This window comes from Quercus suber, unplaced genomic scaffold, assembly GCF_002906115.3.
Source record: "Quercus suber isolate HL8 unplaced genomic scaffold, Cork oak 2.0 scaffold_159, whole genome shotgun sequence".
NCBI lineage: Eukaryota > Viridiplantae > Streptophyta > Magnoliopsida > Fagales > Fagaceae > Quercus > Quercus suber.
In genome coordinates, this window is record NW_027069620.1 from 233,241 (window position 1) to 249,344 (window position 16,104).

General features: G+C 37.8%; 1 protein-coding gene across 1 annotated transcript in view; it reads right to left on the reverse strand.

The window, feature by feature from the left end:
• The window catches only part of LOC112017110 (probable inactive ATP-dependent zinc metalloprotease FTSHI 5, chloroplastic), an 11,502-nt gene extending 6,471 nt beyond the window's left edge, over window positions 1–5,031 (reverse strand). The window contains exons 1-5 of the mRNA XM_065777565.1: window positions 4,946–5,031; window positions 4,739–4,813; window positions 3,215–3,274; window positions 2,699–2,806; window positions 1,554–1,634 (exon numbers count right to left, since the gene is read on the reverse strand). Coding sequence (XP_065633637.1) covers window positions 1,554–1,634; window positions 2,699–2,806; window positions 3,215–3,274; window positions 4,739–4,813; window positions 4,946–5,008 — 387 coding nt within the window. The 5' untranslated portion in view covers window positions 5,009–5,031. The remainder of the gene's footprint in view (window positions 1–1,553; window positions 1,635–2,698; window positions 2,807–3,214; window positions 3,275–4,738; window positions 4,814–4,945) is intronic.
• Between the last annotated feature and the right edge of the window lie 11,073 nt (window positions 5,032–16,104).

The following is a 16,104-nucleotide window of genomic DNA, read 5'->3' on the forward strand; positions in this document are numbered from 1 at the left end:
AAAAAAAAAAAAAAAAAAAAACAAACAAACAAACAAACAAACAAAAAAACAAGTAACTTGTAATACAGTTCCCAATTTATATCAACCTTTACATAAAGTATACATAGACAATAGGATTATACTCAGCTTGCTAGTTAAGTCCCTATAGGTTTGGGCCAAGGACCTAGGATCAACTCTGACTTTAATCATGGTAAGGGTTCATAGTTAAGGCAAGGGCTGCCATTTGTCATGCAGGATAAATTTTTCATCTATTGTTCAGAGACTTAAAAGTAATTGACACATAAGTCATGAAGAAAACAAAATCATTTTTAATGATGATTATAGAAAGATGTCATTGCTTTTTTCTAAACAACGATGCATCACTTGTCCAAAATATAAATCTTCTTATATTTTATCAAAACTAGTCGCAAACCCACATGATGAGTGGGAAAATGTAATATAATTATTTTATAAGAATATAATGTAAAATTTGTAGGTTAAATAGTGTGTGTTATTTAAAAGTTCTTTTCTATTTTTATAAGTTTTATGTAATGGAACATATAATGTATTTTACATTTTATATATATATATATATGAATGAAAATTATAATATTGTTTTACATAAATGGAGAAGATGTTATTATAAGGACTTTTTTTAAATATACCATAATCAGTTGACTAATTTGAACATATACGAAAATAAAAGTATAATGCCTATATTATTGAAACTTGAATTTTAAGGTCATCTTGTGAATATTTATCATTTTTATTGCTTTTTGAGGGCTCATATCTCTAATTTCTAAGGTCTATTTTGTTTGTATTTTTTAACCAAAAACTAAAAAGTTAGGCCCAAATAGAATAAAATTTCATACTTTTCAACTCAAAAATTAAGAAAAAAATGAATTTTAAGCACAAAACTGAAAAGGCAACCTACAAAAAAAATCAATTTAAGACCCAAAATGGACCAAAGAGGACCACATTAGACCGAAGTGGACCGAATGGACCATAGTAAACTAAAATAAATGGACCCAAGTGGACTGAATGGTCCAAAGTGAACTGAAATGTTAATAAATATTACACTTCAACTTTTAGATATTATATTAATTGGTTTTCCAATTCCCTTTTGACTGACTTGGAAATTAGTGATTATTCTCAGCCAAATTATCCCATAATTTTGAAGGGGTCATAATGTCAATACCAGGGTGCAAGCCTGTTAATATAATTGTAAAATTCACTACTTGGTTTGTTGACTCTAGAGCTGAGCACCACAGAGAACCTGATTCAAGTGCATGGATTTCTGAGATATGCTTATATAAGGGGACAGTCTATGAACTCTGTTTACTTTTTCTTTTTTTACTATTTTCTGCTCAAAGCAAGGGCATAATATGAATGCACTCCATCAAGAACACTATCAAAAGGGCGACCCACTAGGACAACCAATGCATTTTAACCTTAAATGACTAAATGCTTTAATAATAAATCCTAATGAGTAAAAAATTGTATTATATGAGAACATAATGAATTATTGGTAGTTACCCAAAAATAATAATAATGAATTATTGGTTCAAACGTACCTCAATATCATAAGATTTTGAAAGAAAAAATGGCTCTTTCTCCCGTATCCCACCATAGTCTTCAACTATTCTTTCCAAATCCTGATAAAAGGAGAGTAAATCATTATATCAACAACACTAAAATATCATTGATAATTCCGGAATTAAACCAACAATAACCAGGTTTTCATAAGATTATATCATGATTCTAATTCTACTTTCTTTTTTTAGGGGGGCAGGATATACCAAATTGAAGGCCAATCGGATCCAGATTTGAAATCAATGAAAATTGATTGTATTGAAATGAATTTTTTAAAAATTTAAATAAAAAAATAAAATAAAATTTAAAAACCCTCAGATTTGGCCTAACCAAGAACAATTAAATACATTATGCATTAGATTTATATGTCCAGTGATGTTGCAGGGGAAAATTGCCAATTTTTAAAATAGAAGAGAGAGCAAGAAGCAATGGGATTTATACATAGCACTTCCGTATAACTATACCATACGCACATCCAACATAGTTGGTATTAAGACTTGAATTCAGAAGAAAAATATATATATATATATATTACTGGCAAGTTATAAACCCAATGAGTTTTGAGTCCATGACCTAACCCACAACACGTTCTTGTGGGAGGAGGAAGTACTATTTGAGCCCAAGCTCATTGTCATATCTGGAAATCAAATATAATAATTGTATTTGATCTTAAATGGAAGCATTTTTGGGATATATAGAACTTGAATTCAAACTCTGATATTCTTGAATTCACACCGAAGTTGACCCTATCGAAGTCCCAAAACAGAACCTATACAGTGCATTGTAAGAAACTCATGAACTATGTAGATTGTTCATCTTTCTTTTATCAGAAGACCCTTTAGAATCCAATATGAAAATAGTCAAGGTAGACTCCAACTCAGCTCCATCTGACATGCTGACTTTTTTTATTTTTTCTACTACTTCTGGAAGTGACATGCAGTCATGCACACACACATGCACCAACATATTACGATCTCCAAATTTACGTCTCAAAGTCCTTCAGAAATATTTAAACAGAGACTGAAAATAATTTACTTCTGGAAATTCAACAAGCACAACAGTTATATTAAGGGACATGTTAGAATATGCGTGCTAAATTTAAACAGTTCAAATAATGGATCTTTACCTTTCTAGTCAAGATTTCAAACTGAAGCAATTCCTCAACAATCTTTTCAAGAACTTGACGATTTCTTTGAAGCATTTCTTTTGCTTTACAATATGCTAGATCATACATCTACAACATAACAAACATTTACCAAAGGTTATCAATCAATCTTATTCCAAATAGCTCTTTTATTGGTGTTTGGTGTATCACGTACTCCCTCTGTCCCATAATGAATATCTTCATTGAAAAAGCAAAACACATTCCAAGGAGAAGCATTTAATACTTTACACATATATTTCCCCATACTCTCAAAATCAACCTCAAACTGTGGGTTTTTGACATTTCTATTAAGGAAATACATTTTAAATTGGGGATAAAAAGGGAAACTGAAAATTTATAATTAAATTTTTCAATATAGGACACAAATTGTGGGACAACAAATAAAAAGGAAGAAAGGTGCTAATTATGGATTATGAGTAGTAGCTTAGGAGTTGCATTGTAGAAGATGAAATATGCACAATCATAACATATACTTGCCTTTTCAACTTTGGCTGCTATCTCATACTCATGGTTGTTGCCCATGCTTAAAGCTGTAACCTATGCCAGTAAAATATGAACATTCAATCACTATAACAACAAGCTCATAAGCCCCTTGAAAAAGAATAAAGATAATTGAAAAAAGAGTTTTTTAAAATAGTCAAGAGTAACAAGACAGCATTATCCCTCGCAAGTCCAGACTAGTATCATTGTCATATTGCTCTAAAATATATCAATAACATAGAATTGCCAAATGAGTGAATGCTATGATGTTTATTACGAAAATGGCTATATTACCCACTATCAACACCTATGACAAGTGTCACCACCAGTCATTGCCACTGCTCCTCAACACATTCTCCATTAGAAGTCACATCCAGGTCCATCATAATTCATAATCAATTTTGGCCATTTCTACAACACAGCATATACCATTTTTTTATATGTTGCTAGCGCAACCATCATCACCATCAAGGTGTGTAGACCACAACAGACCACCAAAATCAACATCCATCAACCTCAAGTCATTACCTAATACTGTTATACAGCCATTAATGCAAGGATCACTTCTCAAAGTTGTCGCTACACACTCGCATGAGCATGTGCACACACACAGAAGGAACCACAACCAAGAGAAAATCCATTTACAGTTGCCTTTGTCTTCAAGTGCTATAATTATCATCATCATCATCATCACATTCAGAAGAAAAGGAAATACACACACACTCCTGAACCCCACCAAAATGCCCCCACATGGCAGTAATATTTCGGATAGCCTATCAAAGAAAATTTCCCCATATGGAACTTCATCTTGAAACAAATAAAAACAAGAATTATAGGGATTATAATTTTCATTCTTCCCAGACAAAATAATGAAACCAGAAGATAGAAATTTAACAAATTTTTCCCTTCGTTCTGTACACTCTTTTTTCTAATTATTTAATTCCAACTTTCCTAGCTTCCTAAATCAACGGGTTCATCCTTAGGAACCATATCACATCCCAGATCTAATCAGATAGATGAATTGAGACAGTATTTGGTAAATAAGTTAATTTGTGACAACATTAGTCTTATTCATCTCAATTTGTCCCTCCTTCCTCAGTTGGTCCAAAATGTAGTTCATTCCCTATCAACTAAATTAATTTCAATATTGTGTGGTAATTATCCACAATTTACCGATTCTGTTTGAGGATAGTATTTTTTTTCTGCACAAAGCAATCCTAAATGAGGAAGGTCCATATAGTTAACAAATTATTATCTACCATTAGTTTGAGCAGTCCATTTAAAAGCAAATAAAATGAAAAAGGAACATGCAAGTTCTCTTAAAACATGTATGGTACAAATCATAAGAATAGAGTATCATATAAATTAAAAACTTCTAATAAGATATTTGTCCTTGTGTAATCCATTACTCACTCTTGGAGGTGCTCTACTAATATGCATTTCACTTTCAAAATGATCCAAGAGCAATGGAACCAGTTATTTTGTAATAATTTGCTTTTGGATTTGAAGAAAGGAGAATACCGCATTACTATGATGGTAAATTGCAGGACTATCATCAGGACCCCATCCATATTGAATCACCATACGTGTGGCTATCTGTTGCACCTCAAAGATAGAAAAAAACAAATAATCCTATGATGCTCAAAATTAAGTTCTACAGGTTTTTCTCATGCATAATAAATTCAAATTTGAAATATCACAGAAGCATAATGCATTTCATGAAACAACCTCTTGTGCCTGCTTTAATTCTTCAGAAGAAAGAAAATTTTCTTCCCCAAAAGGAAGTATCATTTGGGCTGCAATATATGAACCAAAGCAAATATTTTTTAGCTGAAATCAGTGTTTCCAGTGGTCCCATTTGATTAGCAGAAATTATATAGAGTTCTGTTGTAGATTTCATTGATTCCTATTCTTTCTGATTGTAATTCTTCATTCTTGTAATTTTGTGGCAGAGCTTTTTGTAAACATCTTGTTAGCAATGGGTTGTCAATTTATTATTCATGTACACATATATTCTTTCCAATCGTAATTCTTCATTCTTGTAGTTCTATAGCAGAGCTTTGTCTTGATGTCAAAAATTGATACCTCCATTAATGCAGGAGCATAACCAAAAGTTATTTCAATATTTCATTTTAGATTTTCCATGGATAATTTCAAATTGTAATGTAGTTATTTGTTTAGTTTGGATTGGTATCTGAGTTGGTTAGGATTAGTTGTTCATCATTATCATTTGTTTAGGATTATCGGATTAGTATTTGAAATTGTTTAGGATTATCAGATTAGTATTTGAAATTGTTTAGGATTTGTTTAGGAGAATTTATCCTTATTTTTGTGATTCCTAGAAGCTGCATATAAAGTTCCAGATAATTTCTTTTGTATGGACAGACTATGATTATTATTATTGAGATTATTTGCAGAGATTGCATTGTGTTCATTTGGTGGTGAATCCAAACACCTTAGGTAAGAAGCCTAAGATCTACGGTGGGACTAATCTAGGTGGGAAGCCTAGGTTGTCCTACATCAACTTGGTATCAAGCCTAAGAGCATTAGCGTCAGTGGTGCTAAAAAGCTATATTGCTTTTTTAGCACCACCAATCACAAAAATGGGGCTGCAATAGTGGAGCTATAGCTAAAAAATTTAGCTTCTCAACTAGCTACAGTGCACAGCTATTTCTGGCTGTGCACTATAGCTCAAAGGTAAACCCATATAATAATATTTTATTCTCCTTCCTATATTTTAATTAAAAACTATGTTTTCTCTCTCTTACTTTTTTTCTCTTTCATGAGTTTCATCACCTCACCTCACCGTGTCCTTCAGTCCTTCTTCCTCTTCTCACTTTTTTCTTTTTCTTCTCTTTCTTCACCTCACCATGTCTTCTCCCTCTACTTTGGTTGATCTAGCAAAACCCACAAAGCTCTAGATCACCAAAGAAAAAAGAAAAACCCATTTTTGAGTTTTGACCCAAAAGATAGAGATATAGAAGATTAATTGAGAATGGGTTGCTTGGTTTTGTGGCAATTTGTGGTGGTTGTTGAGATGGGTTTGTGGTGGTTTTTGAGGTAGGTTTGTGGTGATGGTGGTGGTTTCTTTTTTTCTTTTCTTTTCTTTTTTTTTCTTTTTTTAATCAGAGTTCCAATGGTTTGGTCGTGGTTATGGCAATGGGTGGTTGTGGCTGGGTTGGGTTGGTGGTTGTGATGTGGGGGTTGTGGGTTTGTGGTTTGGTTTGGCCGGAAGTTCCAATTAATGGGTGGCAATGGTGGTTATAGGTTTGGCAGTGGCTGATGTTGGCTATTGGTTTGCTAGGTTTGTGGGTTTGTTCATGGTTGTTCTTCTTTCAAAGAAAGAGAGAGAGACAAGGAAAGAGAGAGATGGAGAACAAAAAAAATAACAAAGAAATAATATTTAAATGAAGAGGTAAAAAAAAAAAAAAATAGAACCACTGATGTTGGATGCTTTGTAAAGTGAAAAGGTAAAATAGATAAAATAACTTTTTTGGTGCCAAATAGCTAAAAAAATAGCACCACTATTGTGGATGCTCTAAGGTTCTACAGTGGGACTAATCTAGGTGGGAAGCCTAGGTTGTCCAACATCAACTTGGTATCAGAGTTCAACCCAATCACCCCCTTTCAGCAACCCAAAACCAAGTCTGACCAGCCCAAACCCACACCAACCAGCGGTACAACCCACGATCATCAACACTCTAACCATATCTCACAAGATCTTTGCAATTACCACCAATCAAGCCATCTCTGCTCAGAAACAAAGAACCCAAATTCCACCACAAAACCCACAAAACCTATAATCCCACCATTCTTCCCAATGCAAGGCTCTGAAACTTAGAGCACTCACAGCAGTGGTGCTATATAGGTACAATGGTATTTTTTTAGCTCTCAATCACAAAAAACCATCATGCAGCAGTGGAGCTAAATCTAAAAAGATTTAGCTCCTTAACTACAGTGCACATCTATCTTTAGATGTGCACTGTAGCTCACATGTAAAAAAAATATATATTTTTTTATTACACTTCTCTCTCCTCTCTCATTAAATAAACATTTCCTATTCTCTCTCTCTCTCTCTCTCTCCGGCTTCTCTTCTTTCTTCTTTCTTCCTCAATTTTTTCTCTCTAGCTCGCCAGCCAGCTCCCTCATCCCTCAACTCGCCGGCCAACTCCCTCATCGCCGATCTGTTCCGCCGACCCAGCTCGCCAACCCACCCCAAACCCCATTGCCCAATCCGTGCCTCTCTCTCTCAGTCACTCTCACCTCTCTCACTCAACGTCTCCAACCCAAGCCTCCGCCGACCTCAACGTCACCGGCCCAAGCCGACCCAAGCCCCAAGCCACCAATCCACGCCTCCGACCCACACCTCCGCCCAGTCCTCCATCCCAACGCTCACCCAATGCTGATCAGACCCATCCGCCTCAGCCACAAGCCACCGCTGACGCCCATCTCTCTATTCTCTTTGCTGTGATTGAGTTTTTTTTTTTTTTAATGTATTTTCATATGGGTTTGGTGGTTGTGCTAGTGGTGGTTGATTTTGGCTATGGTAGTGGTGGTGGATGATTTTGGCTTTGGCAGTGGGTTTTGTGTATTTTGGCTTTGGCAGTAGCTTAGTCCTTGGTTTTGTTTTTGTTTTTTTTTTTTTTTATGTTGTGTTGTGGTTGCCAAAGTAGAGTAGCTTAGTCCTTGGTTTTGTTTTTGTTTTTTTTTTTTTTTATGTTGTGTTGTGGTTGCCAAAGTAGAGTGGTGGTTGTGGCCAGTGGTGGTGGTGGTGGCGGTGGCGGTGGTTGTGGCTGTGGCTGATGGTAGAAGTGGTTGTAGTTGGTACTGTAGATATTTTTGTGGGTAGTGGGATATATTATTTTATTATAAGAGATATATTATTTTATTGTGATGTTTATATTATTTTAATGTGTTGAAAGCTAAAATAAATTCACTGCTGCAGCATGTGTGTAGATAAAATAGATAAAGTGGCTTTTTGTATAGCTAAATAGCTAAAATTTTAGATTCACTACTGTGAATGCTCTTAGAACCCTATTCCCTTCAAAACAAAATCAATAACCCGTCACAACAACTCTCACACCCCAAACCCATTTTCGATCCAACCCATACAAAACCACAGATTCAGATATGCAAAACCCACATTGCCAGGTCCGAAATACAAGAAGCCATCACTGATCTCTCCATGCCACTACTCGCAAGCACCAATCTCCACCTTTGAGTGCTGACAACAGCCATCGCCCATGAGTCCATGCTGCCTCTTCTCCAACGAATCCAGCTCCACCTTCCATGATATTTTCTCTATTTTACTTGTTTAGTTTCCTCTGAAGCCTTAGTTTCTTTTAGCTTAATTTTCCATCTCTAGTGTTTTAAGTTGTAGTTGTTCTTGAATATTGTTGTTTTAAAAAATAAAAAATAAAAATCAAAAGTAGAATGTTCCAGCAGATACGTGAGGAGTCCATAGTCCACCTCTTTTGCTTCAGCCAAGTGACCCATGTCCAGGGCAGCACCAGGTCACTAAACCAGCCCAATCAAGGTCCAACACTTATTGCTCCAGCCATGGAAATCGTGTCCACTAAATGTTCATTTCAAATTGTTGAAAATCTATTCCTGTGAATCATGGTAGTCTTATAAGCGACAATATTCGATGGACGTCCAGATGCATGGACCCTCATCAATTGGCTAAATGAGATGGATCAATTCTTTGATCAAATATGTCTACCAGATGCTAATAAAGTTAGGTTTTCCAGGTTGAAATTGAGAAGTAGAGCTAGAGACTTTTGGCGTAGTATCGAGAATTATCGCAAAGGAAGGAGCAAGCCTGCCATAACTGATTGGAATGAAAGGAAACAAATACTTAGAGAGAAATATGTTCTCCAATGCTATCAAGAGAATTATCAACCTCAATCCTCTCATGGGAATTTTCTACACCACAGAGACAGTATTCAGCAAGAAAACACCTCATCCTTCCATCAAGAACTCACCACCATAGCTCAAGACTAAAGAAAAATAATAAAGGTTTTGCTAGACTCTTCTACTCAGAAAAAGGATGCTCAGGTTCCACCAAAGACAAATGTTGAAATAGAGGTACAAGTGCTAATAGATGATGTTTCAACATTCATGCAGCAAGAAGAACCTATTATAGAGTCTACACAAGAAGAGAAATCTCAAGAAATGAGCGAAGATTTAGAGGGTGTGGTGCGGACACGAGGTACAAGCCCCCAATTACACGCACGTATAGGAGGAAGTGCAAAAAGACGACGGCCCAACCTGTGGCATTATGGATAGAGCCTATTAGTTATTGGGTTTGAGTTTAAGTAAACCCGAACATTTAATAATTAGGGTTTCTTTATGCATTTTTATTGTTAGCTATTTAAACACTTTTTGGAATTATTGTAAGATAGTTTTGAGAATTATTAAAAAAACGTATTTTCTTTTCACTGGTGCCGACTCCAATTTTGCTTGGTGCTGACTCCTAGGATTTATCTTTTATTCTATTGTTGTTTGTGGTTGTCCTACGTCAGTTTTGGTATCAGAGCCAGGTTTCTGGTCCATACAACACAACCGTAGACAACCACTTGAAAGCAAAACCATCAAAAGAGCAAACCAGCCAAGGATGACATTACCTTTCAAGTATTTGCCCCATGAGATTTTGAACAAGCCCAAACCAGCCCCTGCAATCCATATATACCCCACAGCCCCTCATGAGTTTTTCACCCCCAAGCCAACAAAGAAGCCAGCGATGCCTCCCAAGCCAGTAACCAACATCCGTGCCCATCTCTAATCACAGAACCCACACCCACAAACCGGAAAGGAAAAAAAAAAAGGGAGACCCACGCCAAGACCCATCGGCAACCTCGATCCACCACCGCTGAGATTGACCCATCAGCTGCCAAAACCTCCAAATCAACACCTAGCAACCGCCGACACCATCATCACTATCGATCACCGCCGCTGAGGACATCGACCACCGCCGTGTCTTGTGCCGCTGCTGCCTTCCCTGTCTTCGCACCGCCAAAGTCGTTGGCCTTCTTCTTTTCTTCCGTGTGAGAGCTGATTTTCTTCCTTCTTCTTCTCCATCGCCGAGCCGGTTATAATGCTTGTTTTAGTTTTGTGGTTTTCATTTTTATTCTATACTGTGAGCTCTTTTTAAAGTCCTTTTGAATTTCTTTTAGTCTGTGTCTGTCGTTCAGTGTATTTTATTATTTCTGCAAAAAAAAAAAAAAAAAAAAAAAAAAAAAAAAAAGAAATATTGTTACTGTGATAGCCCACTGCATGTATTGGGCTTTTTAAATTGTTCATCCATAGGTACATTTGTCCAAAATCCATTCACTTGAGGAGCCAAGAACGTGACTATCGAGTGCTGTAAGTTGGCCACTGACAAGGGTACAATTCTTGCTCTCTTTTTGGTGGATTCAATTTTGTCTCATTGAAAAATAATATTTTTATATTTTTTATGTGCCTGTCCCACCATCCCCCACTGGCCTACCCATTTTGTGCTCCAGTTAGCTATTTTTTTTATTTGTTCTTTCTTTCAGTACCCATTCTAAAATTTCAAAAAAAAAAAAAAAAATTCTTTAAAGTATCTAATTCTCATTATTAATTGTGGAGCTTAATGGAATTTGACTTTTATTTGAGCTATCTCTTAATATTGTGAACACTGTCACTACTTGACTGCAATTTACTCCTTTGATTCATTGATCTAATCTCTACATGCACTCTTGTTTGACCTTAATTTTACATTGAGAATTGGTTACTTGAGCTTTTGTGAATCTCAATTGTATTCATAAATATAGTGTGCATGCATCTACATAGTGGTCGCATCATGTCAAACTCTGAACATCAATCCACTTCCGAGTCTAGGCCCTCCTTAGAGCAAACCATAGAAGACGTAACAAAAAGTGTCCATAATTTACTGGATAGGGTTGGGCAAATTGAAGCATCTCAACGAGAGACCAGTAACCATGAAGGAAATAACATGCTTAGGCAACATAACTTCGGTTACTTTAATAGGGCTCCAAACTTTGAATATGATCACTATAATCACAATGGCCCTAGGGATTATGATGATAGGATATTTAAGGACAAGATAAAAGCACCCGCCTTTGATGGCTGCCTAGACCCATGGGTTTTCACTAATTGGTTGCGTCAAATAGAGAAATTCTTTGACTATTACCATTGCGCTGAGAACAAGAAAGTGAGGTATGTCAGGATGAAGTTAATTGGAAGAGCTGACCTTTTTTGGGAGGACTTTAAGGAAACCCTTAGGCGACGACGTGAGCCCCCCATTACTGATTGGCTTGAGATGAAGGACGCACTCTCGAGGAATTATCTTCCTCCAACTTATAGGAGCTCCCTCCTTGAGGAATGGGATCGCCTAAAGTAAGGCACTGCTCCTGTGGCTGAGTATATAGAGAAATTTAAGGAGTTCAAGAGGCAAATTCAAATAGCCGAGGAAGAGGTTGTCACACTCAATAGGTTCAAGAAGGGTTTAAATGCTAACCTACTAGGCGAGATTATCATCTGAGGAGTCACTTCCTTAAGAGAAGCATATGACCTCACTAGGAATTGTGAACTAGCATCCAAATCTATCTTTTGGCGACGTTTTGAGCTTTGAAGTAGTCCCACCAACCCTCAACCTTTTGGTAGCAGAGCTAGACTTGCCTTACCCCCTAAGGTTAACCCCAATAGAAAAAGAGAACAAGGGAAAAGGTGTGGTCAATGAGCCTTCAAGATTAGGCTCTCACCACCAATGCTTCAAATGCAATGGGGTTGGACACATTGCAGCTAGGTGTCCCTCTAGGGCCCTTGTCATTCAAGAGGATGATGAAAGGGTTGAAGATGTTGAGGAGCTGGTGTATGATCCAAATGTTAAAGAAACCCAAGATGTTGAGGCAGAATGGGAGGATGATCCTAGCTACCTCGCATGCATTAGAGCCATTTCTCCCCAAGTTGATAACTTCAAGGACTTTGGTGTCCCTAGAGTGAATGTGGTAAGGTGTGCTTTGACAGAGCAAAGGGGCACTGATGATTGGCAAATGAGTGCCATCTTCCAAACTTACACTAAGTGCGGAGACAAAACTTGCAAAGTTATTATAAATAATGAGAGTTGCATTAATGCAGTGTCCTCTAACGTTGTTTCCCACCTAGGCTTGAAATTGACCCCTCACCCTAACCCATATAAAGTTTCTTGGGTGGATACTTCCTCCATAGCTATAAAAGAAAGATGTGTAGTCCCACTTCAATTCCTCACCTACAAGGCTGAAATATGGTGTAATGTAATTCCCATCGATGTAGGGCATATTATCTTAGGTAGGCCTTGGCTTTATGATTTAGATGTCACCCTTTATGGGCGATTCAATTCTTGCTCATTTATGTTTGAAAGTAAGAAGATTGCACTCAATCCTTTAAAACCCAAGCCAATCGACATGAACACGAAGAAAGAAGCACCAAAGGCGAAAGACCTGAACATCATAAGCCCTAAGGCATTTGAAAGGGTAGTAGTTCAAGAATCTATTGTGTTTGTCTTAGTTGCCAAGGAAGTTCATGGAGAGACGTGAGGAGCAACCTAAAGAAGTGAAGTTAGTGCTCTAGGAATTTAAGGATGTTTTCCCTGAGGAACTCCCTGATCATTTACCACCCATGTGTGACATACAACACGCCATAGATTTTGAGCCTGGAGCGATCCTACCTAATTTGCCTCACTATAGGATGAGCCCTGTAGAGCATGCCAAGTTGCAAAGGCAAATAGAAGAACTACTTAGGAAGGGTTTTGTTCGTGAAAGCATAAATCCTTGTGCAGTCCTTGCACTCTTGACTCAAAAGAAAGATGGAACTTGGAGGATGTGTGTTGATAGTCGTGTCATTAACAAGATCACTGTGAAATATCGTTTTCCTATCCCTCGGCTGGATGACATGTTGGATATGATGGCTAGAGCAATGATCTTCTCCAAGATGGACTTGAAAAGCGGCTATCATCAAATTAGGGTTCATTCTGGTGATGAGTGGAAAAATGCCTCTAAGACGAAGGATGGTTTATATGAGTGGGTGGTCATGCCTTTTGAATTGTCCAATGCTCCTAGTACCTTTATGAGAGTGATGACTCAAGTGCTCAAGCCTTTTATGGGGAAGTTCTTGGTTGTGTACTTTAATGACATCCTCATCTATAGTAAGTCTAGGGAGCAACACTTAAACCACCTAACTCAAGTTTGTACTACCCTTAGGAATGAGAGTTTATATGGCAACCTCAAGAAGTACTCTTTCTTCACTGATAAAATCGTCTTCTTAGGTTTCATAGTATCCTCTGAGGGAGTTTTTGCCGACCCCCAAAAGGTTCAAGCGATTTTGGAGTGACTCGAACCCAAAAATATCCATGAAATTCAAAGCTTTTATGGGCTCGCTTCCTTTTACCGCCGATTCATCAAGGGGTTTAGTATCATTATGTCCCCCATCACTGACTACATGAAACAAGGGGAGTTTGTTTGGACCAAAGCTGCTACTAAGGCTTTCCATGAGATAAAGCAAAAGATGACTGAGGCACCTGTCATGCGTTTCCCTGATTTTACCAAGCCTTTTAAAGTGGAATGTGATGCCTCAGGTATTCGTATAAGGGGAGTACGTAGTCAAGAGCGCCACCCAATTGCCTATTTTAGTAAGAAATTGAATGACGCTAAGCAAAAGTACTCCACATATGACAGAGTTTTATGCCATTATTCGAGCTCTTTGGCATTGGCGCCATTACCTATTGTCTCAAGAATTTGTTATCTACTTTGATCATGAAGCTTTGCACTATCTTCATTCCCAAAAGAAGCTAAATTTTAGGCATGGTAGTTTGGTTGAATTTCTACAACGCTACTACTTTGTGGTGAAACATAGGGCAGGAGTTGAGAATAAGGCTGCTGATGCACTAAGTCAAAGGGTGTCTTTGCTATCCGTCATGAGTGTTAAGGTTACTAGGTTTAAGCGACTCAAGGATGAATATAAGTCGTGCCCAGATTTTTGGGAGCTCTACATTAGCCTAAGTAATGCCCCACGGCCAATCCTGGATGATTATACCCTTCGAGATGGTTACTTGTTCAAAACCAACTAATTATGTATCCCTCGATCTTCAGTGAAAGATTTCCTAGTTTGGGAGATACATGCGGGAGGCCTTGCAGGTCATTTTGGCCGAAACAAAACAATTGAGGAAGTGGAGCGTCAATTCTATTGGCCTGGTCTTAAGAGGGGCGTTGCTAAGATAGTTGGTCAATGTCGTACCTGTGAACTGGCCAAACATCGCAAGCAAAACACTAGCCTGTACACGCCTCTACCTGTGCCAGACCGCCCGTGGCAAGATGTGAGAATGAACTTTGTGTTAGGTTTGCCCCACACCTTTAGGAAGCATGATTCTATTCTAGTAGTTGTTAATCGCTTCTCTAAGATGGCTCATTTCCTACCATGTTTTAAGACCTCTGATACTTCTAAGATTGCAAAGCTCTATTTTGATGAGATTGTCAAACTTTATGGTCTTCCCAAAACCATAGTGTCAGATAGGGATGTTCACTTCATGAGTTATTTTTGGAAGACCTTGTGGCATTTAGTGGGCACCAAATTGAAATTTTCCACAGCATTTCATCCTCAAACTGATAGTCAAACTGAGGTGGTTAATCGTAGTCTAGGCAACCTCCTTCGGTGTCTAGTGGGTGAAGCCAATCGGAATTGGGATTCAATCCTTCCTGTCGAACTTGCATATAATAGCTCTGTCAATAGGTCTATAGGCGCTAGTCCTTTTGAGGTTGTGCATGGATATACACCTAGGAAGCCCTTAGATCTTTTGCCCATGTCCCCACATGTTAGGATTTCTGAGTCTGCTGAGGCATTTGCACGACATATTCATGATTCGCATACTAAGATTCGCAACAAAATTCAGGCAAGTAATTCTCAATATAAAATTCATGCTGACACTCATCGGCATCATGCAGAGTTTCAAGTAGGGGATTATGTCATGATTCGGATTCAACCTGAACGGTTTCCCTCTGAGACCGTTAAGAAATTGTAGGCTCGTAGTGCCGGACCATTCAAGGTATTGAAACGAATGGGCCCAAATGCATATGTCATTGACTTTTCTTATGATTATGGTATTAGCTCCTCCTTTAATATTGAGGATCTAGTTGCTTATAAAAGCCTCACAGCTATTCCTGACACCCCTTTTGATGAGTCTTTACCTAATCCTATTGATGCCCCTGTTCCCACCCCTTTACCCTTAAATTTACCTTATGCACATAAGGAATCTATTGATGCTATTTTAGATGAGTAGATTGTTTCTACTAGGGATTGAGGAGTTTACCGTTTCCTAGTTCGGTGGCGAGGACGACCAGATTCTGATTGCACTTGGATTACTCAAGATGAGCTACAGCAATTGGATCCTGACTTGCTAGAGTACTATCAGAGCTCTTCAGATTTCCACTCGACGAGGTCGAGTTCTTCTCACCCGAGGGGAGTTGATGCGGACACGAGGTACAAGCCTCCAATTACACGCACATATAGGAGGAAGTACAAAAAGACGACGACCCAACCTGTGGCCTTATGGATGGAGCCTATTAGTTATTCGGCTTGAGTTTAAGCAAGCCCGAACATTTAATAATTAAGGTTTCTTTAGGGTTTCTTTATGCATTTTTATTGCTAGCTATTTAAACACCTTTTGGAATTATTGTAAGACAATTTTGAGAATTATTAAAAAAACGTATTTTCTTTTCATTGGTGCCGACTCCAGTTTTGCTTGGTACTGACGCCAAGCAACCCTTAGGTGCTGACTTCTAGGGTTTATCTTTTATTCTATTGTTGTTTGTGGTTGTCCTACATCAGGGTGCACTTGATGTGGAGGTTGATTCTGATGAAAGTGCTACTGA